The sequence below is a fragment of the Aspergillus affinis genome (assembly GCF_023601865.1).
Source record: "Aspergillus affinis strain CMG 70 chromosome Unknown NODE_81_length_170848_cov_85_189412, whole genome shotgun sequence".
Classification (NCBI taxonomy): domain Eukaryota; kingdom Fungi; phylum Ascomycota; class Eurotiomycetes; order Eurotiales; family Aspergillaceae; genus Aspergillus; species Aspergillus affinis.
Window position 1 is genome coordinate 67,262 of NW_026515862.1, and position 26,056 is coordinate 93,317.

At 50.8% G+C, this 26,056-nt stretch overlaps 7 protein-coding genes across 7 annotated transcripts; 4 read left to right on the forward strand and 3 right to left on the reverse strand.

Moving 5' to 3' along the window:
* Nucleotides 1–11: 11 nt before the first annotated feature.
* Nucleotides 12–1,871, forward strand: KD926_010526 (WD40 repeat domain-containing protein; the record flags this gene model as incomplete). The annotated part of the gene is made up of 1 exon (XM_053102898.1): nucleotides 12–1,871. The coding sequence occupies one exon, from the start codon at nucleotides 12–14 to the stop codon at nucleotides 1,869–1,871; it is 1,860 nt and encodes a 619-aa protein (XP_052953667.1).
* An 801-nt stretch (nucleotides 1,872–2,672) lies between these two features.
* KD926_010527 (transcription initiation factor IIA large subunit) lies at nucleotides 2,673–4,452 on the forward strand (the record flags this gene model as incomplete). Its single annotated transcript, XM_053102899.1, has 4 exons — nucleotides 2,673–2,690; nucleotides 2,895–2,996; nucleotides 3,051–4,357; nucleotides 4,413–4,452. The coding sequence occupies 4 exons, from the start codon at nucleotides 2,673–2,675 to the stop codon at nucleotides 4,450–4,452; spliced, it is 1,467 nt and encodes a 488-aa protein (XP_052953668.1).
* A 2,263-nt stretch (nucleotides 4,453–6,715) lies between these two features.
* Nucleotides 6,716–8,609, reverse strand: KD926_010528 (zinc-coordinating transcription factor SFP1; the record flags this gene model as incomplete). Its single annotated transcript, XM_053102901.1, has 3 exons — nucleotides 6,716–7,027; nucleotides 7,089–8,145; nucleotides 8,266–8,609. 3 exons carry the CDS (start codon nucleotides 8,607–8,609, stop codon nucleotides 6,716–6,718), a joined length of 1,713 nt encoding a protein of 570 aa, XP_052953669.1.
* Nucleotides 8,610–12,953: 4,344 nt separating this feature from the next.
* dus3 (tRNA dihydrouridine synthase DUS3) lies at nucleotides 12,954–15,287 on the forward strand (the record flags this gene model as incomplete). Its single annotated transcript, XM_053102902.1, has 3 exons — nucleotides 12,954–13,162; nucleotides 13,226–15,124; nucleotides 15,203–15,287. The coding sequence occupies 3 exons, from the start codon at nucleotides 12,954–12,956 to the stop codon at nucleotides 15,285–15,287; spliced, it is 2,193 nt and encodes a 730-aa protein (XP_052953670.1).
* A 517-nt stretch (nucleotides 15,288–15,804) lies between these two features.
* KD926_010530 (putative BAP31 domain protein) lies at nucleotides 15,805–16,738 on the forward strand (the record flags this gene model as incomplete). The annotated part of the gene is made up of 4 exons (XM_053102903.1): nucleotides 15,805–15,825; nucleotides 15,974–16,108; nucleotides 16,169–16,272; nucleotides 16,363–16,738. 4 exons carry the CDS (start codon nucleotides 15,805–15,807, stop codon nucleotides 16,736–16,738), a joined length of 636 nt encoding a protein of 211 aa, XP_052953671.1.
* Nucleotides 16,739–17,572: 834 nt separating this feature from the next.
* Nucleotides 17,573–18,778, reverse strand: KD926_010531 (uncharacterized protein; the record flags this gene model as incomplete). The annotated part of the gene is made up of 3 exons (XM_053102904.1): nucleotides 17,573–18,221; nucleotides 18,312–18,502; nucleotides 18,557–18,778. 3 exons carry the CDS (start codon nucleotides 18,776–18,778, stop codon nucleotides 17,573–17,575), a joined length of 1,062 nt encoding a protein of 353 aa, XP_052953672.1.
* A 1,333-nt stretch (nucleotides 18,779–20,111) lies between these two features.
* On the reverse strand, nucleotides 20,112–21,404 carry mdm12 (ERMES complex subunit MDM12; the record flags this gene model as incomplete). Its single annotated transcript, XM_053102905.1, has 1 exon — nucleotides 20,112–21,404. The coding sequence occupies one exon, from the start codon at nucleotides 21,402–21,404 to the stop codon at nucleotides 20,112–20,114; it is 1,293 nt and encodes a 430-aa protein (XP_052953673.1).
* Between the last annotated feature and the right edge of the window lie 4,652 nt (nucleotides 21,405–26,056).

Consider the following 26,056-nt stretch of genomic DNA (forward strand, 5'->3'; position numbering starts at 1 on the left):
CATATACTATCATGGCCACCCCTACGGTGTCTACCCCGGTGAAAACCCACCATGGCATCTTTTCGAGCAAAACGGCCGGAGGCCGCATGCCTTTAACACCATCGCCCCGTACGCGAGCAGGAAGCATGACGTCAAACCATTCATCTCCGTTCACACCGCCTCGTCAGCCCACGGAGACTGGAAAAGATCATAGCCGACCTGTCTACGGCGGTAACCTTTCCTCCCTCTTCGCCAAGTCCATGCCCAAGGCTCCCCGAACTACCTACCGCGAGTCGCCAAAGTCTAACATTGCTCGCACGCGGAAGTCTCCCCGACACTTGGAACTGGGCGTTTCGGATTGGTCTTTGACTGGTACTGGACCATCGTCTTCCCAGACTCCGTCCAAGGAGCGTCTTCGGAAAGACATCTCCACTCGGACAAGATCCGGAAAGACCACCGTCCGCATTGCACACAACGCCGCCGATCGATTCATTCCCAATCGTACTGCAAGCGAAGGTCTCGCCACGGCAGGCACAGCTAAGCCTGAAGAGAGCCACAGGCCGAAAACGAGCGGCAACGAGGGTTCTTCTGTTCTTGCCAGTGCAGCCAGCGCGTTTGATATTGGTGGCCGAGGATCCGACGAAGACCTCACTGCAGCCCTTGAGAACCTCGGGTTAGATGAGACCGAGCCTTCGACAACCTCATATACTAGACCGGCACCGGACGCAGTTGCATATGAATCATCTCTTGCCAATGCATGTGGCGTCAACCTTAACACTCGGATCCTTGCCTTCAAGCCACCGCCCCCAGAATCTTCCAAGCCCATCGATCTGAGAGCTCAGTATAACCGTCCTCTAAGACCCTCCAAATCCCAGTCGGCTCAGTTCCGGAGACGAGTTCAGACGGCGCCTGAGCGTGTTCTGGATGCACCTGGATTGCTTGACGACTACTACCTAAACCTTCTGGACTGGAGCTCTGGTAACCAAGTCGCCATCGGTTTGGAGCGCAATGTTTACGTCTGGTCGGCCGACTCGGGGTCCGTGGACTGCTTGCTGGAGACTTCCCCCGATACGTATGTGAGCAGTGTCAAATGGAGTGGTGACGGGGCCTATGTCGGCGTTGGCCTTGGAACTGGTGAGGTGCAAATCTGGGATGTCGAAGAAGGCACTAAGCTCCGAAGTATGTTTGGCCATGACTCTCGTGTTGGTGTTATGGGATGGTCGAAACACACATTGTCCACTGGTGCGCGTAGCGGCCTAGTGTTTAACCACGACGTACGCGTTGCTCAACACAAGGTGGCAGAGCTCGTTTCGCACACTTCGGAAGTTTGCGGTCTGGAGTGGAGGCCCGATGGTGCGCAGCTTGCGACCGGTGGCAATGACAACCTGGTCAACATCTGGGATGCTCGGTCGCTCAGCGCACCCAAGTTTACCAAAACAAACCACCGCGCCGCCGTTAAGGCCCTCAGCTGGTGCCCCTGGCAACTGAACTTGCTCGCTACCGGCGGTGGTTCGTACGATCGCCACATCCACTTCTGGAACACGACCACCGGTGCGCGGACTAACAGCATTGACACCGGCTCTCAAGTCACGAGCTTGCGGTGGAGCAACCACTACCGCGAGATCGTCAGCTCCAGCGGATTCCCCGACAACTCTCTGAGTATCTGGAGCTACCCGACCCTGGTGCGCAATGTCGAGATTCCTGCGCACGAGACTCGTGTTTTGCACAGCTGTCTGAGCCCCGACGGTCAGCTTCTTGCTACTGCAGCGGCTGACGAGAGCTTGAAATTCTGGAAGGTCTTCGAACGCAAGGCCGGGACCAGTGCCTCGGCTTCTCGCGAAGGTGGTGTCGGCAGTAAAGCCCAAATGACCAAGTCGATGACCATCCGGTAGATGATGTGCTACTCGTATGAAGTTAATCTGTTGATTCTTTTACTTTTCGGGTTTTTTCTTTTGCAATTGTTGGATATCTCACAGGATCAGGGTTTTTGGGGTCATATGAATTTTTGGCAGGGCGTTGTATGAGGAAACGGCGTTTGTATTTAGTGAGAGTGTTACTGGTATCTGGGGGAGAAGATTCTTGTACAGAATAGTAATCATTGATGCACAGATTGGTGAATTCTTTCTTTGGTCGGGTGGAAGACACGATTCCGTACTTCACGACAGTCTCCGATCTCTAGTAGACACAGTACTCACACGGACGGATCCCGTTCATCTGGCTTATCGCGATAAGCTTGCGATGAGCCTAGCAAAATGCGGGTGGTGACTAAGCTGGCGGAAGGAAGACGGATTTCGCCCGGGGAGAGCGACTTTCACCTCAACCGATCCCTCTGCATCGCAGCTTCGTTCCTCTCGTCTGCCTCTGTCCTCGCCCCCCCCCCCGGATTCTCATTTGTTTTTGCGATCAATCAACCATTCCTAGTACCGTCTGTTCCTTGGTCCGTCCGCTGGTGGGAGTCTCTATCTACAACACCAATCTCACCACAGGGGTGACTCCGCAGCCCGTCGCAATTCGCCCGTGGCAACCGACCGCTGCGACGGAGGATCTTCCCTCGCGATCGCCATCTCCTCGACTGGACAAGTTCTTCCTCTCGGAGTGCCTTTGTTTCTGAGACAAGAAACCAATTTCCATCCTCGCTTCTCTATCGCATTCTCCGATAAGAAAGTCACTACGAGCCCTAGTCCATAGCAACCATGTCAAACCAGCAGGTGGTGAGTGCTCCCTCAACTTAGCTAGCTGCTTCTCCGGATGGTCTGGACTGGGGAGCCGTCTCTTTTTCCTTCTGCCATTCTGCAGAAGTTTTTCTCCAATTCAGATTCCCTAGCTTTTCACTTCAACTTTTGGCTTCAATTTTGGACTTCATCCTCTCGACCTCTCTCGTGTGAGGACGTTGGCTAATATCAAGTGAATCACAGGGCACGGTGTTCGATCGCGTCATCCAGGAAGTCTGCGATGCCTCTCAGATAGATTTCGAGGAAAGCGGAGTGGACCAGCAAACGCTGCTGGATTTGCGCAAGGTGAGTGGATGAAATGGAGCGTATATCGACGCTCTCTCTCTCCCTTGGGCAAAGCGGGGTCTGAGAGTTGCGGGAGGCGGCAACCGCCTTCTGGGGGAGGCGCCTGCTTTTGAGTCTCTTTTATATGCGGCCGCCTTTACCCGCTCCTTAGTCTGCCGCCAAGCCTGGCCCTCACTTGTCCAGATTGCCATACTGACTCTCCCTCAGAGCTGGCAGAAAAAGTTGTCTTCCCTAGGGGTCGCTCATTTCCCCTGGGATCCTCCTCCACAGCCTGCCCCTCCTCAGCCTCAGAGTCAAATTCCTCCTCCCAGCGCGACCGTCCCTTCCAATGCTCCTCGACCTGGCCCCTCCCCTCAGACCCAACAGCCGCAGCCACACCAGCAGCAACAGCCGCTACCGCCGCAACAACAACAACAATATGTTCCACCTCAGCAACCCATGCCGCAGTCTATGCCGCAGTCTATGCCGGGCACTGCGCCGCCGTTGCAAGCCCCCACGCCCGTCGGAGTGCCTCCGGGTGGGATGACACAGGCGCCTCAGATCAAGACCGAACCCGGTCTCACTGCTCCGCCTAACTTGCCTTCGGTGAACAATATGATCCCGGCAAATTCTTCCAACCCGCAATCAGCTCGCGAACGTGCAGCCAATATGCTTCATCAGAGATACGGTGCCGCTGCTGCCAACTCGGTCAGTCAATTACAGGCTCAATCGCAACATGGTCTGGGTCTCCCAGGACAGTCCCGTCCGCAAGGCATGTCACCGGTACCAAACGGCCAAGGACCGCAGATCAAACAGGAACCAGGATACCCTCCTATGCCCCAGCCGCCTGTTAACAATACTCAGACGGATGGTGCCGGTGACGACGCGCTCTCCGAGTGGAAGGCAGAGGTCGCACGCCGACGAGGGGCCGCCGAGCGGCAGGGTGGCGCAGGTGATAGAACCCTTCGAGACCAAATCAAGGCTAGCATGCTTCGACTGGAAGGAGGTGGGCTCATGTTGCCCCTGGATGAACAGCAGAAACAGCCCAAAGCATCCACTCGCACGGTTGCATCTGCGCCTAGTGGAGAGGTGCCCGTTGAATCAACTCCTAACCCGGCTTCATTCAGCGATGCACTATCGTCTGCCCCCAAGGTCCCTCGGCCCCAGTTCGACGGTCCCGGAGGTGATGATGAAAAAGAAGAAGATGACGAAGATGCCATCAACTCTGATTTGGATGATCCTGACGACCTCGTCGCGGAAGACCATGATGCGGAAGACTCCGTTGGTCAAGTCATGCTTTGTACTTATGACAAGGTGCAAAGAGTTAAGAACAAATGGAAGTGCACTTTGAAGGACGGCATTTTGACGACGGGCGGTAAAGAGTAAGTGTTTCCCTAACCCTCCCTTACGTGGAGAGCTTGCACTAATCTCGTATAGATATGTTTTCCACAAAGGCCAGGGTGAATTCGAATGGTAAATGGGTCACGTTTAGCCGATCATTGTTTCCATATGACTTTGACATCTTCATCTCGCATTCGCCTTTTTTTTTAAACGCCCTTTCCCCCATCGTTTCTGAAAACTTCCCAATTCCTCTTCTTCCTTGACTGTTTTTTTCGTTCTTCAACCTGTAAAAAAAGAAAAAATCCGGCGATTCGTATTACATGTCACGAGCAGGATTGACCACTTTTTTTTTACTTTCATTTTCATTTTCTTCTTCAACGCCTTCCATCCCAAAACTAACAGAAAACAATATTCTGTCTACCAACGACCCTTTTTCGTCTCATGAAATATGCCAGGATGTCTACGCCGCCGGACTTTGATTCTCTTCATGTTGCCTTACCACTTTGGATGCACAATGGCGCTTATGCAGGAGGACATCTATTACTTCTTCTCCCTTTTGTTGTTTTCTCATTTCCAGTGTATTAGAATAATCAAATGAATGAAACTGGAGTTGTGTTTGGTGATAATGCGTTAATGGGCAGTGTCAAATGGACCGGTCCAGATACTTAATCCTGGCCACTCAGATAGGTGTGCCTTGTAGAACAACAGCCACGAAGAAGTAGTTAATTGATCTTTCTTTTCAACACTCATCCATGATCAAATAGGTAGGTACATATTATTAAATCTTCTCCATTCAACTCAGCACAGGAGCAGAAAGTGAGCAGCAGTAAGGTCACACTGCTAAGTAAACACTCACTACAATACAGATACTTATCTATCCGAACTATATAATGCGAATGCGAATGCCAATGCTACTGCTACCTGCCGCCCGTCCCGTCCGCGGTGACACCATGCTTCAGATTCTTTGCATAGATGCCTGTATGAGTAAAGATATGTATGTATGCAAGTAACCGCCCCATTAGTGTGATTCCGATTAAAAAAAATCTCTACACAATATGTATGTATCATTATGACACCGTACCTCTGAGTAATAAATAAATAATAAAAAACGACAATCATTCGATCGAGACACGACCCATCTACTGAACATTGCGTAAACCATACGTTCGATGTCAAGTTCCCCCGGAGGAATTCGGAGAAATACCGATTCAGGAAGACGGGAAAAGTTGGGGAGGATCTGTAGATCCCCGTCATTAATGACGTCAACAAGAGGATCTAGGCCGTAATTACTAGATTGTAAAAGAAGTGGCGAGGGATGGATGAACGGGAGGGAAGAGAAATGAAAGAAAAAGAAGGGGAGAGAAAGGAAGGCCTAGGCAAGCGGAAAGGCTGTGGTGGGTGCCTTCAAATCCAGGCATGTCTAAGGATTTGTACGCTCGCGGTATTGTTACCTCTAACAAGCAGATTGTCTCTCAGGGGACCGAAATCAATGTACAAAGGAGTGATGATATATTGTCCGAACTTTTTCTTTTCCACTATAAGCAAAACAAAGCTAAAGCCATGGGAATCAAACTAGACCAAATCTATCAGCAAACATAGAGTAGTTATGTGCAGCAACCCAACTCCAGAATTCTCCGACAACACCATGGACAATAATAAAGGAAACAAAAAAGCAAGAGAAGAAATCGAGCAAAAAATAAAAAAAAAAATAAAAATAAAGCAAGAAGCAAGAGCCAAAGAGAAAAGCCTGTAGAACATCTATCTTCAGGACGCCGGGAATTCGCCATTTTCCAATTCTCAGATCTTGCGCGCTGGAGCAAAAACCTGTTTGCAACAAACCCAATCATGTGTCCCAAGATCACATCCAAACTGACATAGTCCCCATAGTTGATTTTATACTTTTGATCCCACACTATAGATTTCTCGATGCTTTGTGTTGCCGTCTCAACCTCCTCGCTGAGAGGCTGTATCTCGTAACAAAGACCGTAGAGAAATGTATTAAGGACGACATGTGAGAACATTCAAGCTCACAAATTCGCGTATCCAAGACATAAGGCGTTCAAGCAGAAGCAATCCAATGGAAAGAGAAGAGAGAAGAGAAAAGAACAATGACCGAGAAACAATCACTCATATCGACAAGGTGTAGCAAGTTCATAGAGAGCAAGTCATTTGGCGTCTCCAGGGTCTTGGGGAAGATCGATCTATTCCAGACCAAAGCACCGGGGTCGGGAAACCGCGATTGATAGAACGTTCATACCGAAATTAACTCCAAGCCACCAAACCGGTTCATTAATCGTGTGTCGCGACGAGGCCGTTAACAAAAAGAGATATCGTCGAATCGAATTATGTCGGGGGAGAGAAAGATAAACAGTTCTTCCTCGAGTTGGACAAAGGACTGTTTATAAAAGCCCTTCTTCACCAATGCCAGGTAGGCCAGCTCCGGCGACGTTGATATTTTGACCCTGCATAACGCCTCCACCAAACAGGTTGCGACCAGCGGCAAGTTGGAAATCGGGATTACACGGCGGAGAGTGCGATTTGTGGTATTTGAGGCCATTTAAATTCTTATATCGTTTGCCGCAGACTTCGCAACGGTAGGGTTTCTCTTTCTCCATACCGAGCGTGCCAGGATACGGTGCCGATGTTTCTGGGTTGACAATCGAGAAAGTGCCGTCTGCATTATCATGTAATTGCTGGTTGTTGTGGCCGTGCTAAGGGGGGAAGGAGATAATTAGTTTGAGTAGCACGAAGCGGAATTAAAGGGTCACTTACAGCCTTGTGATATTTCAAGCCATTTTGATTCTTGTATGCCTTTTCGCATCCGATGACAGGGCACCTGAAAGGCTTAGGCTCTTCGTTAGGGAGCAAAGCGGTGGTGTCGGGAACACCGGCCAACAACTGCTGCTCGCGAATTCGGCGCGCTATTTCGCTGTTAGGACCGTACTGCGCACCGCTAAGCTTGAAGTGGGCGTTAGGAGAGTTAAGACCTCCAGTGGGACTAAATAGTCGTTTGGCAGGTTCGTCAATGCACAGATCGACCATGTCATTGCTGAACCTGCCGAACTGGCCCTGGGCCTGCATCATCGGGTTGTTTTGCATGGACATGTCGCCGAACGGATTGATCATGCTTTCATCCAGCTCTGCCGGGGTGCCTGGAGCAGAGGAATCCGGCGTAGTTCGGAATTGCGAGTTCTGCAGGGGATTTGCCATCAACGTCGGCGTATTTACGGAGGAAACTGTGGGGTTATTCTGCAAAGACAGGGGGCGCCCGGAAGCCACCGGTGTCCCTGGCTGAGAGCCTTTGAAGCCCTGATGACTCGGTAGCATCGACAAATTCAGATGAGGAACTCTCTGGTTGGAATTGCCAAAGCCTCCTTGGCTGCCATCTTGCGACGGTGGCGAGAACAAATGGGAGGATGTGGGATCGCCGTCACCCATCGGCTCATCTAATTCCATGTCGTCGATTGTGTCCATGTCGGAATGAGGCTGGATAGTTTGGGTCTGACTCAATTTCCGCTGCAGATCGAGAGTCCTGTCAGGCTGCAGCCCGCGGTTCTGGTTCTGGTTCTGCTGGTTCTGTTGTTGCGCGATCGCAGCTGCAGCCAAAGCAGCACGGCCATCCGCTTGACTCGGGCGATGTCCTCCCTGGTGGGGAGATTTCGTAGCGTGGGCTTCTTCGTAGTGCTGCAGAAGGTCGTGGAGAGTCGGCAGGGTCACATTACAACACTGGAAATCTCGCATGAAATTTGCTTCTAGCTTCGGCAGGTATGAGGACGAGTGAAAGGAAGGCGATTGAATGTGGAACGGAGAAGTGCCAGTCATAAGAATACTGGAAGTGTTGAATCGTCAGTTTCCATAGCTTGATTTGCGCATACGGGGCTCTCTGATCCCACCCCGCCAGAAAAAGCGGCAAATTTTCGGGAATGGCAGAGATAATGGAATAACTTACTCGTCGCGTATCCAACTGCCAACGGACACGCCACCCCAGCTCATGCCCCCTACCAAGCTTCCGGCTAGAGATTCGCGGCGCTGTTTATCGCGGTTGTTCCCTGATACAGAGATCGGTTTCGTACCGTTTCCCCAGTGTGCAGAAGTTGTACCAATGGAGTCTTTTCGAGGAGGGGGAGCTTTGAACATGCTCAGTCCAACGCCGTTGGCATGAGAGAGACTCCCCGTGCGTTCGCCATTGCCGGCTCTTTGCAAGGCCGAGGTGAGGTTCGAGGCCTGCTGTCCCGGGGGCGAGACAGAGCTCTGGCGGGTGGCGATGTCAATCGGAGCGGCAGCGCCGGTCATGGTGACGGTGATGAGATAGATATACTGCGAAGGAGAGGAACCGGCAGGTCGTGAGATCCGGAGTAAGGAAGGTACGGGATGCGAAGATCGACGGCGGGTGAAAGAGAGACCAGTCTCGAGTGGAAATTCGAGGCCACGAGCGACCGAAGAATGATGCGCAAACGGTACGCCAGACCCGAGAGGAGCGGTTACGGGATGGTCGGACGTCCCAGGGAAAGGCGCGAGTTGAGATCTCCGATCAGAGGATAGCAGAGAAGGAAGAGAAGGGAAGCTTCAGCGTCACCTCGGACGACTTGGGCATGAAGAGGTGAACTCTCGACGGACGGTTTTGGGCGGATTCACACAGGGGAGTGTCCACCCTCGGATATTGTCCCGCTTTGGACTGCGGAAACGTGACGGATTCGGGAAAGGTGGCGGCACGTAACAATATAATGCCGATCAGCTCCCAGCGACGTGGAAGACGAATAGACACGAGGGCAGAGAGAATGTTCAAGCAGCCGGAGAAGGTGTTGGAATCGAATCCAACGGGATGGAAGCGCAAGGGGACGCCAGACTTTCGCGAGAAGAGATGGAGGGAGAGGATGAGGCAACTGGCGGAAGGTGATGGGCCTCGAAGTAGGCGAAGACAGTAATGAGTAATTAATCCAGCGGGCACTGCGTAATTCACATGTAATACGGGAGTCACAGGCGACGTAAGTTACGCGGGACGGTGGTTCCTCCGACCGAGGAAATCTCCCCGACCAAGTCTGAAACTAGTCACTTCCCTCCCTGTTAGTCCTCCGTACTTTGTCCTCTGTCCTCTGTCCTCTGTAGGAAAGAATTCAATCATTCTCAAATGTCTTACAAGTTACAAGTTCCAAAACGATCTGTGGGAAATAGCCAGCCGTACACAGTACCTACTGTGGACGGAGTGGTGGGACCGTTAGAAGCGGTGGATTTGACACCGCTTGCAGGTTAGCGGCCTCACTAGTGTTTCTGCGAAGAAAGTCGATGATGAGGGAGGGCAGCGTCATCCTGCGCATCATCTTACCATACGGTTACTCTGCCTCCGTATTAAATGCCGAGAAGTCGGACTCACTTCCTCCTGCGTTGTCCAACTTGTCCGGGTAACGCTGCCACGTCCCAACGATGACTCGGACTCGAGTTGACTCGATCTTGTCCTCCCTCGCTCTTCCTGTCGGCTTTTACTGCCGATGGAGGGGAATACGGGATTGGAGTGATATCATCCATGGTTCCCACGGGATCTGACTACTCCTGACCATGAACCGGGATGCGTCATGGAACTTGCTCATGGAGTGGACAGAGTCATACAAAAAAGGGGGCGGCTGACCATCCTCCCCGGGACTATATCCAGGGTTCACAGTACTAGATAGACATTTAGATACGCATACACAGATCTGAGATGCACAGTTGTCACCCCAAAGACTTCCCCACACGATCTCAAAAATGAGTGTACTCCGTACAGCCGTTAAGCTCGATCTTCAGGAACTCCAAAATGGACCGTAAGATGAGAACTGCTGCTCAGTGCTAAATAATAATAATACCAAGTGTTAAGCACATGCGTGCAGGGCCCCCTGCGTGTGGAAACGCTATGGTTTGGGACTAACTACTCGCTATGGATTATGGATTTGGCTCTCCAATCGTTCATGAAAGTCGGGGCCAGGGTCTCGGAGGGTTTAATATTGCCCTAATTGTACGGATCTATTATCTAAACTGAATATCAGGATCAGGGGCCATCTCTCAGTCTCTAATATCTATCACAAATTACGGGAGAGCGATAGATCCCTAGGGGGGAGTAGCGTCCATGCTTATCGTCCCCTCCACTCCCCCCAGTTTGCCCCCCTCCCATTCCTAATGACATCAAATCGGTCGAGGGGAAGTTGTCCGGGGAATCCATGGGCAGGCAATCACATCAGACCAAGTCAAACACAACTTGGCGGTCTGTCCAAAAGTACGGAGACAACGGTGTCCAGGGGAATCAGCGCTATGATTCCGGCGCTAGCCCAAGCAGCCTGCGTCGCGTCTGTTGGGTAGTATTGGATGGATTTCACGGGAGTAGTTGATGTGCTAACTTTCTAGTCGGAGTTCAGTCGGATACCGTGCTGTTGTGATAAGACGCAAGTGTCCCCCAATTTTGGAGCAGAGCAATAACTACCTAAAAAAGATCATCCCCCGCCTCTTCGCAGACCGATCGATCATACTAAAGTCGGAAGCGACACACAGCCTCCCTTCGCTCTCCAATGATGTTGCCATGACGCCGGAATACACCGTGTCTTGGCTTCGACGCTAGAAACACGGCAGAAGGATTCCTTGAGGTAGTACGGATTTAATGGAATACGCTCTATCCGCAGGAAAAACGCAAGGGTGCGATGTCAGGACTCGCATGATCAATAAGGGGTAATCGTGTGGTACGAAGTGATGTGATCTCCTTACCTTTACCTCCGTATTAAATGAAGCATCCGCGCTGACGGCCATCCAGTACATAACTATGGAGTAATTCGTTTGGTGCTGTTAGTCATAACTTCCGATGAAGGATTCGCCACCTTTTGGAACCGCGCGCTGTTCTTCATAATCATATATTACGGAGTAACCTGAAATGGTGATAGGCGACGGAGTCCATCCACAATCACCTTGTCTCTTCAGTTTCAATAGTGTATACCAATAACCAACGACTCTGAAGACTGAAGGGCGGCCGCATGCTCGGCTCGTTGTAAGCGAACCTAAATTTTGAGCACCTCCGATCTGCACTTTGACTTTCCGCCTTATTACGATGGTTTTACAAGACAATAGTATCAGTAGGTAGTCGGTACCCCGAGTTTGACAGCTAACCATCCATCCCATCACCTTCAGCAACGAAGTCCTTCCCGAGCAGTATTGTAGTATTGTGGAGATGGCTCATCCGTAGTCCGTACAAACTACTCCGTACATCTCCTGCGAAACCTCCCGAACCCGAGGCAATGGAAACTCCGGATTGGGGAGATCCGAGAGAGGCACAGAATGCAGATGGCACATCAGTTCACCCTGGAGGCATACCGATTACAGATCGGACAACCCTAAGGTCTCAGACGATGCATTGCATGATCAACCATCGACAGGGCGAACTGTCATCAATCACTGCCAAATCCGCGGATCACAAAACGCCACCTGTGCTTTTGTTCCTTACATGTGGGCTGGTCGCCATCTGATGTGAAGGTGCAGAGTGCAGACGCGGAAGAATGCTGAAGAGGTGGATCTCGGGTCCATCCACCTGAGCCTCTGCAGACTGCTGTACACAGTCTTGTGTCGCACCGCTGCGTACGATTCGCAATGTGCAGTCAAACCTCTCCGGTGGGGATAGATCACAGAGGATCTGTCTGCACTGGACAGAGTGCTCAGTACGGAGTACTCCGTTCTTGTCTACTTATCTTCCAGTCATTGGACACAGACGCGTCTACATCTGTCTTGTGATCCTGGTGCCAAGATGCAATTGAGTTGCCAGCTCTTCTGCGATTGGTTTTATTTCCCCCTGATCGACAAACAGGAAAAAGAAACGACACACCTTGATCGTAGGTCACTTTCTCTGTTTCTGTCGCTCGGATTAACTGTTTTGGTTGGCGACAGGTTCCCATCCGGAGACTGGCTGGATGCGATCAATAACTAGTAACTATTCATCCCACCGCTCATGGCTGTCCTAATTTCCACCGTTGCAGAAAGGGGTAAAGGCGATTCAGGGAATGGATCCCAAGATGGTGGGCTGAGTGGAGCTGTCCACGGGGGGGCAGCACCGATCTAAAACCGTACAGAGTAGAGTCGAGGCGAAAAGAGAGGCTGGTAAGGCTATTGTTTGCTAGAGGCCGAGGTCTTCTAGAAAAAAGAGCGAAATGAAAGCGACGGAAAAGGCGTGGTTGGCGAAAGAAGGTTCGTTCTCGGTGGGTGCGATCCACTCTGGTAATCTTACCGTCATTACCCTCACCTTTTCGTACCGCGTATGCCGCCAGGTGTATGGCATACTCCGTACGGTAATTCCGGCTAGGAAACAGACTTTCCCCTTCGACATCATCACTCTGCAGTGTGCAGTTAGTGTTCCTCGACTCCCGCACCGCCACCGACTCGACCGCTCTTGACCGCCTTCGTGCGCCACTCGGAGTCCCCGCCACCCCGGTAGTGCAAAGCATGCAAACTGCGGCCTCTCTCCGCTTTGGTTCGGCTGCGTCTCGAAATTTTTGGCGGCAGATCGATCGCTGCAAGTCCACGAACACGACAGCGACGGGACGAGGCACTAGTATCCCTTCTCTCTCGCTTTCATTACCATCCACTCAGGTTGATTAATTGTTTGTTCCCTGTACAAAAACAGTGGCAACCACAATGGACTCGACCGACGCCCAGGCGCAGCCGCCGCAAGCAGAACCACCCACTGCGCCTATTCCCGAACAGCAGAACGGCGCATTGGCTGCAGATGCTACCGAGGGCCCCCCTTTGAAGAAAGCCAAGCTGGACGAACCTGCAGCCTCCAATGAAGAAAGCGCGAATACCGGAGGTCGGCACCTGAAGGGAATCGCTGCCATCAAGCCAGAGTACGTGTGCCTCGAAGTCTGCGCGGAATTGCCTTGAGCACGACAAACTAACCCCTCGACTAGGTTCCTCATTCAGCAACTCCCCATCCCCAAACAGGAACCCGAACAAAACGCCGACGACGCTGCGGAGGCCGCGGGCCACGACGATCGCGATGGAGGCAAGAAGGACAAGAAGGAAAAGAAGAAGAAGAACACCGGCGCAAACAAAGGACGTTCGTTCGGACGATCGCAGGATGAAAAGACCCTTTGCCCGAGCCGGCACTCTGCGCCGGAGCTCTCCCCAGGCACGTGTAAATGGGGTGAAAAATGTCGCCACGAGCATGACTTACGGACCTACCTGAAGGAACACAAGCGCGAGGATCTCACCACCTTCAACAATCTCTGTCCTGTCTGGAATGCGAGGGGCAAGTGTCCTGCCGGGTGGAAGTGCCGTTTTGTTGGCTCCCACATGACGGAACGTGACACCGAGGACGGGAAGAAAGAGCTGGTGCTGACTGAGGACGAGGAGCGCCAGAACAAGGCGCAGCCGCTTGTCCCACACGTAACGGAAGATGGTAGCGCGAATGTCGTTCCGGCAGACGTCAAGTATGCGCTCGCAAGAAAGAAGACCACTACGCCACGGGCGGATGCTTTCACCACCTGGCTGGATAAGAGTGGTAAAGAGTTGGAAAAGAAGAACCACGGTCGACACCAGGATGGGAACGCGATACCCGAGAATAACGAGGGGAAGGAGGAAAAGGAAGATAACCGGGCCCAATACACAGAACCCCCCTTTCTGCCATCCGAGAAGCGACGGCTATACTTTGGACCCGAGACCCCTGCTTTGGCGCCCTTGACAACGCAAGGAAACCTCCCCTTTCGGAGACTGTGCACGGAACTCGGCGCACAATTTACCTACTCTGAGATGGCTATGAGCATGCCCTTGGTCCAAGGCCACAAATCCGAATGGGCTTTGATGAGAGCCCATGAAACGGAGATGCTTCCTCCGACTGTCTCCATGAAGGACAATATTGTCCAGGGCTACGACAACTCCAAGGATATCAAATTCGGCGCTCAGATCGCGGCAAACAAACCCTGGCAAGCGTTGAAGGCCACCGAGGTCCTGTCCCGCTACACGCCCAACCTGCGCGTCATCGATTTGAATTGCGGCTGTCCGATTGACCTTCTATTCCGTGAAGGAGCCGGGTCTGCTCTGTTGGAACATCCGGCGAAGTTGGAGAAAATCGTGCGTGGTATGAATGCCGTCTCGGAGGAGATCCCCATTTCCGTCAAAATTCGCATGGGAACCAGGGACAATGCGCCGAACGCCACGAAATTGGTGGAACGTATGATTCTTGGAGGGTACGAGTATTCGCAGCTTGATGTTGGCCCTCCCGGCGCTGCAGCCATCACTCTTCATGGGCGAAGCCGACAGCAAAGATACACTAGATCCGCCGACTGGGGTTATATTGCCGAATGTGCCGCTCTCGTCAAGCGCTTGAACGAGAAGACGGATGATCTTACCGACACCATCCGCGAGCCCGACGCGCGGACACAGCCAAACGGCGGGAAGACATTCTTCCTTGGAAATGGTGATTGCTACTCGCACCACGATTACGATGAGCATATCAACAACTCCGGTGTTGACAGTGTCATGGTTGGCCGAGGAGCTCTGATCAAGCCCTGGATCTTCGAGGAGATCCAGGCGGGCCAGTACCTGGACAAGTCTGCATCCGAGCGTCTGTCAATGGTCGAGAAATTCGCTAAGTACGGTCTGGAGGCGTGGGGATCTGACGAGTATGGCGTTGGCATCACCAGACGGTTCTTGCTCGAATGGCTCAGCTTCACCTATCGCTACGTGCCGATCGGGATCCTCGAATATCTACCACCCAACATCCAGGACCGGCCACCAATCTGGAAGGGCCGCAACGACTTGGAGACGCTCATGGGCAGTCCCAACTACAAGGACTGGATCAAAATTACGTAAGTTGCCTACCCCTGGGCTATTTGCCCTTCCACCCTCGTGTAACCCGCATCGAATGCTGACAGATTGATCAACAGGGAAATGTTCCTTGGTCCAGCCCATAAGGACTTCAAGTTCGAGCCGAAACACAAGTCCAACTCTTACGACGAAGCGGAAGGTTAAAAAGCAGAAGAGTGATGAAAAATTAGATCCTAGATAGACATGAAACATGAATGTACATATGTGTTACGATGCAGTGCTAGATAGAGGTAGGAAGTAGAAGAAAGTGACGTGTCTGCCTAAGCTCCCCGAGGATCTCTCGGCACGTGTTCCACGCATTCCTAGAATCCAAGGCAGACGCAGTCACGTGCCGTGCCCCCAGCTTCAGGCGGTGATGACGTCTTCCTCGCACCCGAAAACTGCAAAAGACCACCTCGTCTCTGCTGGATTGTTCCGACACCCCTAATCTCATCTCTACCCGGAATCCATCCGTATTCTGCTCCTCAACCTCTTGACTATAAATCTTGAGCTACTTCTGATCTTACTGGACCCCTGGAGGTCATTACTGGCACTTATCCACTTTTGTTTACATTTTCAATCCCTTTCCCCCTCCCCACACGACGCCTCACCGGCAGCCTGAGGGCTTGAAAATTGATTCTTTCCTCTTGAAAACAATCAGTTATTCAAAATTCTAGGCACAATGACTCTATACTACAGTCTTGTACGTTTATCCCTCTACTGCCTTTCTCAATTTGCCTACTCGTCGACCTTCGGGTGGTGTTCTCCCTGGCAGCTCCCGGCGGTTAATGCATGACGCAATTCATCAAAACATATCATTGGAGAACCCTATGTCTGACTAGAACCTGCAGGTATTCTGCCTCTTGGTGTTTGAGATGGGTGTCTTCATGGGCCTCATCATTCCTCTGCCGTTCACCGTTAAGCGGAAGTTGTTTGCTTTCGTCTCGGAGAGCCCGGTTGTTGCGAAGCTTCAGTACGGTTTGAAGGTAAGTTTTCGGATATGTTCTATCTGCGACATTTGGAAAGTAGGCTGACAGTCTTGCAAGATCACCTTCATCTTCATCTTGATCCTCTTCATCGACAGTGTCAACCGGGTTTACCGTGTGCAGCTCGAGCTCCGCGCTTTCCATAAGGAGGGTAGTGGCATGGGGTGAGTTCTACCTTTAATCCCCAATTCTTATTGCACAGCCCTTCTTTTTTACTGTTGACACAGCTTGCTAATACAATTCGCAACCTTTAGAGCTGCCGCCCTCGGCACCGACCGCATGGAAGTGCAGGCCCGGAAATTCTACTCCCAGCGGAACATGTACCTCTGCGGCTTCACTCTCTTCCTCTCTCTCATCCTCAACCGCACCTACAGCATGATCCTCGAGGTTCTCCGCCTGGAGGACCGCGTCAAGCTCCTCGAGGGTGACAAGAAGGCCGGCGGCAAGGACTCCGCCCGTCTTGCGCAGGCCGGAGATGTCGGCGAGATCGGCCGCCTGAAGGAAGAGCTCGCCGCTAAAGACCGCGACATCGAGACCCTCAAGAAGCAGTGTGAGGGACTTACTCGGGAATACCACTCTCTGGGTGACAAGGTCTCCGGCGAGAAGGAAGGCGCCAAGAAGGACCTATAGAGAGGGCCCATTTGTTTCTTGGTTTTAGGCGAAGTCAGACATACTTCCATCTGATCTATGGATCCATTGCCCGTTTAAGTGGTGGGCATATTGGTTGATCTATGGGAGATGTTTTTGTGTGGAGAGCTATCCGGCTCATCCCGTCTGGTAGGGCTGATGGCTGATTTTTTTTTATCACGAGCTCGGGCATTTATTTTCATTATGGATGTTTTCTGACTTGTTCTTGTTGTTTGACAGCAGCAGCGTTTTTTTGTGGAAGATGTGTTTTGAAACTGAATTGTTGATAGCCTTATATGATGGGACATCAATGCATTGTTTTTCTAGCTACAGCTACTATCAGATTCGTTTCTTTTGAAGGGGTTATCAGTGAAACTGTATGCTTAACATAAGGTAACCCAATCAAACAGTCAATGGAATTGACCTTGAAATAAAAAAGAGCAAAGACACCGCTTGTGACTTGCACAGATACAGTAGACACAAGGCTAGGTTATTCGTGGCATATACTTCAACCTCCCTAATGCATGAACACCTGACATAGACACCCGAGGCTTTTCAGTAGTTGGAGTTATCAGTCACATCCATGATTCAAAGAAATAATCATCATTCATTCTGTCATTCCTTCCATAGACAATTTACCAATCTTTACGAACCAATCCCTAGCATCAACTCCAATCGTCAACTCTTGGCTCCATCCACATTCACCAACTCCTGCTTCCCAAACTCCCCCAACTCCTACCTCCCCACCCCCAAAGGCAGAACTCCAACTACCTCTACTTCCCTGAACACCTCCAACACCATCCCCCAAGAGCCTGAAGCCCACCCCCAGAATCAAACCTATGCCCCAACAACCTGCGCTCCCATCTTCCACTCACTCCCATCAAAAACCCTAGTCCAAACACTACCCGGATGCTCAAGCGGCTTATGGAACAAAAGCACCTTCTTCCCAACAGTGATCGCATCGATCTTCGTACCGGGATAGTACTTGCCGACTTCGGTCGACTTGTCATGGTCGTAGCACATCATCATGAGCGGCGTGCTCTTCGATACGTAGAATACATACGGCTTTTCCGGGACCGAGGACTCGGCTGCTGAGATGGGGGTGTTGATTTCTACTTTGTCGTTGGTGAGGATTTCGGCGTGGTCTGCAGCGGTGTTATTTGGTTTTCTTAAGGGCTGGGTGGGGTGGCTAGGGACTGGGGAGGATTTAGGAGGGGATAAGGAAGAGAAGGCAGGGAAGGAGAAGGGAGAGAGGGGATCCGTACCATTCCAACTATCATAACCACCGATATACTCGGCAACGTCACCGTTGTGGTCCTGGAAGAAGAGGCGGTTGGCGGGATCGGTGATGTTGGTGGCCAACTGAGTACCGGGGAGAGCGCTGGCCGGCTTCTCAGGAAGAATGGTTTGATAGACCCATTTGAAACTGCTCTCCGAGCCGCTGCGGAGCTCGGCGATTTGAGGAATACCAGATTCCGAGTCCAGTCTGGGAAGTATATCGGGTAAGTTGTGGTTTCCTAAAGTAGGTTTTGAAGGCACTGGAAGGCACTGCGGGGACACAAGAACCGGGACTTACTTTTCGAAGAAGATCCACTGATGAGCACCAGGGGCGGTGTCATGACAAACTCCACTAGCGAGACGAGAGGTCTGGATGGGTGCTTTCTTGATGTCATCCGACAGCTTGCGTGCCTCCCATTTTTGGTTGTCAAGAGGGGTCTTGACCACCTCGTGAAGGATCCCAGATGCGTCGATGTAGATGACGTGGATCTAGCACATTCAGATCAGCTTGTGTTTGTGGAATACATGGGAGGGATATCCTACCGCAGGCTTGCCTCCAGCAGTACCGTCGTTCTTGATATAGTAGGCCGTGATAGGAGAGCCACCGGCATTAAGCTTGTCAGCGACAGCGCTAGAAGTTTCAGTCCATTTGGATCCGTCCGAAGAGGTCACCTCACGAAGCTCATTGGCATCGTTCTGGTAGTAGACCCAGATGGTGGAGCCATCAGAGGCAGCAGCAAAGTCACTGGTGACAATGGCGGGCATGGTGACGGTCTTTTGCGTGGTGGTGGATATGTGCGAATTGAGTGGCTGATGGATGGATGGATGATCTACCAGCAGGTAAAAGCGAGCTATTTATGTTCAATTCAGGGGATAAAGATGCTTCATATCGGCATCAAGTCTGCGCAATGACGATGGCTTTCGGAATCTGGTAGAGCCATGCAAACAGAATGCAACCGCTTCTTTCAGCTCGACTGGTCTGGTCTAAGTACGTGGCCGTCTCACTTGTCGATATCATACTCGGTCGGTATTCCAATGCAACGACTTCGACAGGCAAGTGCCGTCCGTGAGACCCAGTTATTGAATGCATACCAACAATTCGCATGCATCTCAACGTAGCTCCAAGCGTATGAAGGAGGGAAGATTAGCCAAGTTCAGTAAGATGATCCCTTAGCGAGTGCTATAGCAAGCCACTCCTCTTCGTATCAAAAGCGATAACCAAAAAGTTTAAGGCTGCATGAATGATGCTCCACAAAGCGTATGATTCGGCGAATTTGCTCCCCAAGCAAACATCATGAAGCAAATGATGTGCACTTGCGCATTTTGCTTCTTCAAAGGCATGTTGCATTCCGCATAGGATGTCGTACTGGCATAGTCATTGGTAGCCTAGTTCACAATGTGATTCACTTAATTCCTCAGTTTGTGTTTGTAGACACGTAATAGCTGAATGACGATCTGGACTGAGAGCTGGAGTTTCCCCATACTTTGCGCCGACTGGTTGCTACAATTGAAACAACAGCAGCTTAAGGATTCATGCAGTTCTATTGAGAATACCAATCTTCCGACGATCTTAATCGAAATAGGACAACAAACAGAAAATGCACTTCCTTTCCCCTCTTCGCCTCTCTTCGAAATCAGTGGCGCTGCTGAGAAACAGTAATATAATTTGCAGGCTAATGCAAGACATACCTATGGCCATCTGTCTCCCCCGGATTGTGTAAATAACTAACCCTAGTGCTCAGATGGTGTATTTGTGATGCAAGTTATTGAATTTATGATAATTCTTGAGGATAGGTGGGAGAAGATGGCTGGCCCGGTGGGATCGGACTCGGTGATGTTTAGAAAGGTTGCAAGGGTTTGTTCTGTCACCTGACCGTCGTTGTTTGGTTTGCTTGGGACTATGGGTCAACGGCAAGAGAAAGGGCATGGAACTGCCCGAGAAAGATGAGATGCTGTTTGTGTTAGTCTGACATAGCTTGAAACAGGAGATGAATGTCTAATTTGATATTTAATTAGGGTATAAATCACACGAAAGTATGTCCCAGAAAGAAAGTCAATATCCAAATTACGCTGTTGGTGGCTCGTTCCTTCGTGATGCCTAGATGAGAAATGTCCAGAAGCTCGGGAAAACAAGTTCTTCCTCGAAGATACGTCGCACCTGAGCTAGAACAAACCGTTCAACTTTTCCGACATTCTTCAGGACTTGTTTTCCATCTTCTTTGCGGCCGATTTCGCTTTCGACTCGAATCTCTCGCAGAAGGCCCCCTTGGCGTTTAGGTGACGTGGAGGGATCGGCCCCGGTCCGGCCATGGTCGCTCTGATCCCCGGTCTCCTGTTGTTCAGACCCTATCAAGGCGTCCGCATCCTCGGCGGATAGGAAGCAAAAGTGAACGCGTTTTCGAATGTAGGCGATGACCGCAACTCCGTCGAAAGTGAGACCGGTGACGTTGAGCTTCAGAGGTAGTCCCACAAAGCTCGGCATCGGATAATCAAGCAAGATCTCCGCAGTCAACGACAGCCGGATATCCCCCGCATATTTGGCGTGACACATAACCTGGAAATCTTCAGGCTTGCGCTCCCTCATTCGAGGAGGAAGTCGCAGAGGATCGCCTTGTGCACCGTCATTCTCTGCATGCCGATGCGGTCCGTTGTCTTTGCCCATTGTACTATCCCCGCTATTTCTTTGTGACCCAGACGGATGAGACGGGTGGGTACTCGACGTCGAGGGGCGCGAGGCCGGATTGCTAGAATCAATGTCGGCGTCCGGGCGGGTGTGATGCATACGGGTCGGAGTTGACGGAAGATGAATGTTTCCAGGCCGCATGCCAGGTTCTGTCCAGTTGCTCGCGAAGGGAGTTCCACCGGCGACCGCGGCAAGAGGGGTTTGTGTCCCCGACAGCCCACCAATGGACATGAGGTGATAGCCCAATGTTGACGTTCCGCCAGGAATGCCAGGAGTGCCGGCCCGGGGAAGGAAATGAGGATTCAGATGGTCGCCTAAGGGCATTGGTGATCGCAGGGCCGAAGGTTGGTAGTCATCATCGAATGGATCGCGTAGCGGGTGGTTCAAGTCGTCTCGAAATGGGGATTCGTTGAGATCAGAATGCCCGTGCCATTGATTGCCGTGGTCGGAGACGTACTCCTCCGACACCTCGGACGTCTCATCATCTTCGTCTTCTTCGTAGAAATCGGCAAAAGGCTCGCAGAGGTCCTTGATCTCAAGGTCGGGCGGAATGGTTCCGAAGTCGAAAGAATGGACTTGGACGGATCGGATGAAACGAGGGAGGGCCACCTGCTGGAACCTGTCGTGAATGAAAGAGCGAATGCGCTCTGCCAGAGCCTCACCGTCTGGACCAGAGGTGGCAGTCCTCCAGTTGACGTCTATGGACATTACATGTGCGACCAGAATTTCTCGACGGGGAGGGACGTTGTGGGGTTGTGGAATGCCGAAGCAAAGCAGACGCGACGGGATGAAGCCGCAACGTCACTCTCTCTTGGCGGCTGGCGAGGACCGCAGTCACGTGCACCAGCACCGCTGCTTCCTGTGGCCGCGGAAAATGACTAAACCGCCTTGCTTGATCGGGCCGATCATGCAATTCCGCTCATTTTATGACGATCCTGAAGCCTCTGAGATTGCATAAATATCGGCTTCTTTATCGTGTAGTTAGAAGAATTAAGACCTTCATTCATTTGAATATAATCATATAAAATCGGTTGAATGATCACTTCTTCGGTAGACCCACATATTTCTGCCACACTTCCTCACATGGCATCTACAGAACTGAGTATTTGACTCAAGTGTGATAACTCCGTACACCACTATGGGAAATGCTACCTGGATTCTAAATCCGAGAATGACATGGATTAGAAATAATATGACATGCTATCTCCTTAACATCGTTACCCCTGTGGCTGAGTCAAAGATCTCTCCAAGCATAGGTCCAGAATAGACTCTATTCATAGGCACGTTGCCTCAGCCTTACAAGACAAGTCTTCCCAAGATCAGATTAACCATGGCCTGAGCTCAGATGACCAGATAGGGTGCAGGGGTGATTCAGCGAATAATACACTATATCGAAGCGTTTGGCCCCAATCTCTAGTAAACAGATGCTGTAACAGCCAACGAGTGAGATATGGGGTCGATAATGGGGCGGATATGCTCATTGACGTAATGCTCCATTTGGTCTCTGTTATGACAGATAGAATTGGTTGTTGCACCAATTACGGATAATGAGTGGCCTCGTCACTAAGACATTGCCAGCTCCTCTTCATGCTCGACGTAGCCTGTTTGGTCGGAGGTGTGGGCAACGATGAGTTGTACCGTCCTGGTGTTTCATATTTTTGTCCTACTCAGTATACACAGAGAATCTCGCAGCTTCTTTGGGGGCCGGAGTTTATCTGGCATGATGTCATCCAGGGTTGTTTCTTCAAAGGCGGCGACAGAAACGGCATTATTCTTCGATCTCGTGGGGGAACTGTTGTGTCAGCTCTTCTGTTCTCTCAATTGATGCAGAAATTGCACTCTTGTGGAAAGCCAAATCTTTCCCAGCTAGCAACGCTCTGTGTTCTCTTCTCTCGCGCTGATCATGCGGAATCGTTTGTTGACACTTCAGTGGCTTGGTCCGATTCACAACGAGCGATCTCCGGACAAGACGTTGCATTCCTGCCGAGTGATCGAAGCCAACTCCGTAAGCAAGACGGTCTGTATAGTAGTGCTGATTTATAAGAACGGCGATGAGGCTGAGCGATTATTTTTAGGCCCAGGCAAGAAGGGAGAACGAGATGGAGGGCAGTACTCGGTATAGCCTAGAGCTGAGAGCCTGAGGCTGAACTGGAGGGTCGCGCCTTCTCCATCCGGCCGGGTGCCCACACGTGATTTCCACGTGACACACACGTGACAATCAACAAACCACACGACGTCGGCGACGACACCTGACCGGGGCAGGTCCCATCGGCTCGTGGCATCCCAGCAGCCTCGAGGTGAATCGACATGAGTGATGATGGGAAAGCATTTCCAAGTGTTTTGGAGGACCCCAGGGTCTTCCATGATTGACACTTTGGTGACCCCGTTTCCCCGGCAAACGGCGCTCACACCGCTTTGGATCTACTGACCCAGCAGTCTGGGTCCGCAAATATTCCGGCTTTGCGTCGGTCATTCTTTTAGGGGATGGCACAGTTATTGCGGCGCTGGCGCTGTACGGCGCAATCACATCAGTAGAGCATGCGCCAGCTGAGATGAATCATTTCGGGGTCTTCCTCGGACCTTTTTTCACTGTGCCACCAAGTTTCTTCCAAGAGAATACTATCAAAGGGTTCCATCCCATATCATGCTATTCTGGCAGCCAACACTTGTGACGTTCTGCAACGTTCATTGGTTTGTTTCTGGGCCTAATGAGCTGTAATCCATGGAACGACTCGACAGGGGGGTCTACATTTCGGAAGTATTTCTGTTGTTCGTTCTAATCCCCGTCCTGTTGTCTCAACCCACTACACATGCTCTCCTCTCCTGTGGCCGATCCGCAGACAGGTTGCACCGGAGTCTCCGCATCTACTTCTTTCAACAGCCGTCTAATGATCTTGGCGTTGTGTAAAAATTACGCCACCTACCTGTCGTTGCAGCCGTGATCTCGCAGATGGCGTGGCCGCCTACCCCGTTCTCTAACACGGACGGTTTTCCCTTGGAGAGAAAGCGAGAATCATCTCCCCGATCCCCTTTGTGCTGAAATTCTTCACAATCTCTGGGAAATGAACACGGGGTATTCTCGGCATCCAAAATTTGGGAGTACGACCCAATTCTTCCTAGCACACCCGGGTGTGGTGAGCCAGGCAACTCATCCTCGCTAATACACGCGCGGGTCCTTTCCCTTAAACCCTCACTGAGTCAGGTCACCCTTTGACTTCCCGCGTTCTTCGTTGGCTCCTGTCAGCGAGGATCGCCACCAGATAACTGGCGTCTGTGCTCCGTCTCTGTCTGATTTGACGGCTCGACATCAGATGACGAGAGTTGTCTGCGGTGCTAATGCAGCCGCTGGAGTACCGCTGCTAATCATATCTTGTCCAGGACCCCGGGGAAAATTTTTTTTCCCCCAAAATAGTAGGGTTGTATAAGCGATTGGGACCACCCACGCATACACCAGATAACGCGATCACCGGGGTTGAAAAATGAATTGGGCACCTATGGCCTAGTTTTAAATGCGCCACTGCAGTGCCGGCCAAATTAATCTTTGTAGATCAACCTCTTCGAAGGAGAGTTAAGGCATGTCCTCCTTTGCCACATGTGCCACAGGGGGGATGACAATCACAATGAAATCATAGGAAGGTTGTTTCCCTGGAATTGATCTCTCCCGCCTTCCCAAAAGATAGGAGGCAATATTGGTTCTTCCCGAAACTATCTCCATCGGCCACCCCGACGCCTCTCGGAACAGGAACAATTTGTTTTCAATTTTCAGACCGTCATGGACTGAGAATACGAGTCTCGCGTTGCAATTTAAATTTTCAATCTAACTGTCTTTTGTAGTGTGGTGTTATTCACCCGCTAGTGCTGCCGTAGTACAATCTTGCTTTTAGATAGTTGGTCCATGCATGCGTAGCCTCAACGGGTTCAAGGCACATGGCTATAACTTTACAACTAAGATAGCAAGGGTTGCCTAATCTAGTCGAGAATCTACCATAGAAGTCTCAATATGAATGAAAGCACGAAAGAACGTAACATTAAACTAAAACTATCCTGCGACATCGAAACCAAAACACAGACCGACTGACGTCTCGACAAGCAGCGCATAAAGAATCTTGACTAGCATGCACGCGAGCCAAAACAGCAAACAGGTTTAGAAAAGGGGGGAAAGAAAAGAAAAAAGCTCAGCGGTTCGCTGAAGAAATGAACAGCTCCATGTGGGTAAACTGGAAACAAGTTCCATTAACCCGAGAAGAGCGAAAAGAAGGGAAAAGAAACAGAAGCAGAGCAAGAAACAATCAATCAGAACTCGAAAAAAAAAAAAAAAAAACTCAAGAACAAAACATAAGACATTTATGCATAATGCTATAGGGGGTAGTTATAGAAACGTTGATCAGTGATAACAAGCCCAAGCAATCACAAAATAACAACAGATTTTTTTGTAAATTTTCTTTCGTTTTTTCTTCGCGGTTCAAATGTAGTCGTTCGTCGCCGAAAAAATCTCTCTTGAGAATACATGGAAGCGGTCAAGAAATACACAGAGCTCGAGATGTTGCGGGTTGTCGATGGGAGAGAGATGGCCAGATGTCACGAAAGCTGCGGACTCGGTGGAAAAGAAGAAAAGCGCATATCGAAGGGCCGGCGATCGATCGAAGCTCTCACAGCCTTGAGGACATTTTTTCTCATGTCTCCCCCCATATTTCCTTTTGAATAGGAGCTCAGTCAGCCACCGAAGAAAAAAATTATCTCTAAAACTTACTCGGCTCTAGAATGATCTCCCAGAGTTGGTCCATGCGCTACTCACCTCGCTCTTGTACTATCTAACCTCCATGGGCAGGGCAGTTGTAACCCTCACGTCGGCGGACCTGCTGTCTCACACCGGTGCAAGAAGTGCCTCTCTTTGCACAGTAGACGACATCGCCCTCGGGGTGAGTGCAGCCACAGTCGTACTTGTAGAAGTATTGAGAGCACATTTTGAGAATTGTTTTTTTGTGGAAATTCGAAAGGTTTGAATGAAGTGGTGCGATATGGTTTTAAAGTAAAAGTAGTAGAAGAACGGTTTGGGGTCCAACGGACGATTTTTCTTGGAGTAGTGTCAATCGATAGAGAAGGCTTCGGGATCAAAGACGCTTTTTCCCTTGAGGAGTGAACTGGAGAGGGAACTGTTGTGATGATGTTCTGAATTTTGGCCGGGTCAAAGAAGCCTTTAAATAAGAATCTCCCGGCCCTGGCTTCAATCCGAAATGATAGAGAATGACTGCGGTCGACTGTGCCGCAATAACACCCAGCTACCACAGCAATTATTAAAAATTAAAAAATAAAAATCATTATCCAAGACGCCCCCAAAAATGTAATAATGGGAAATTAAA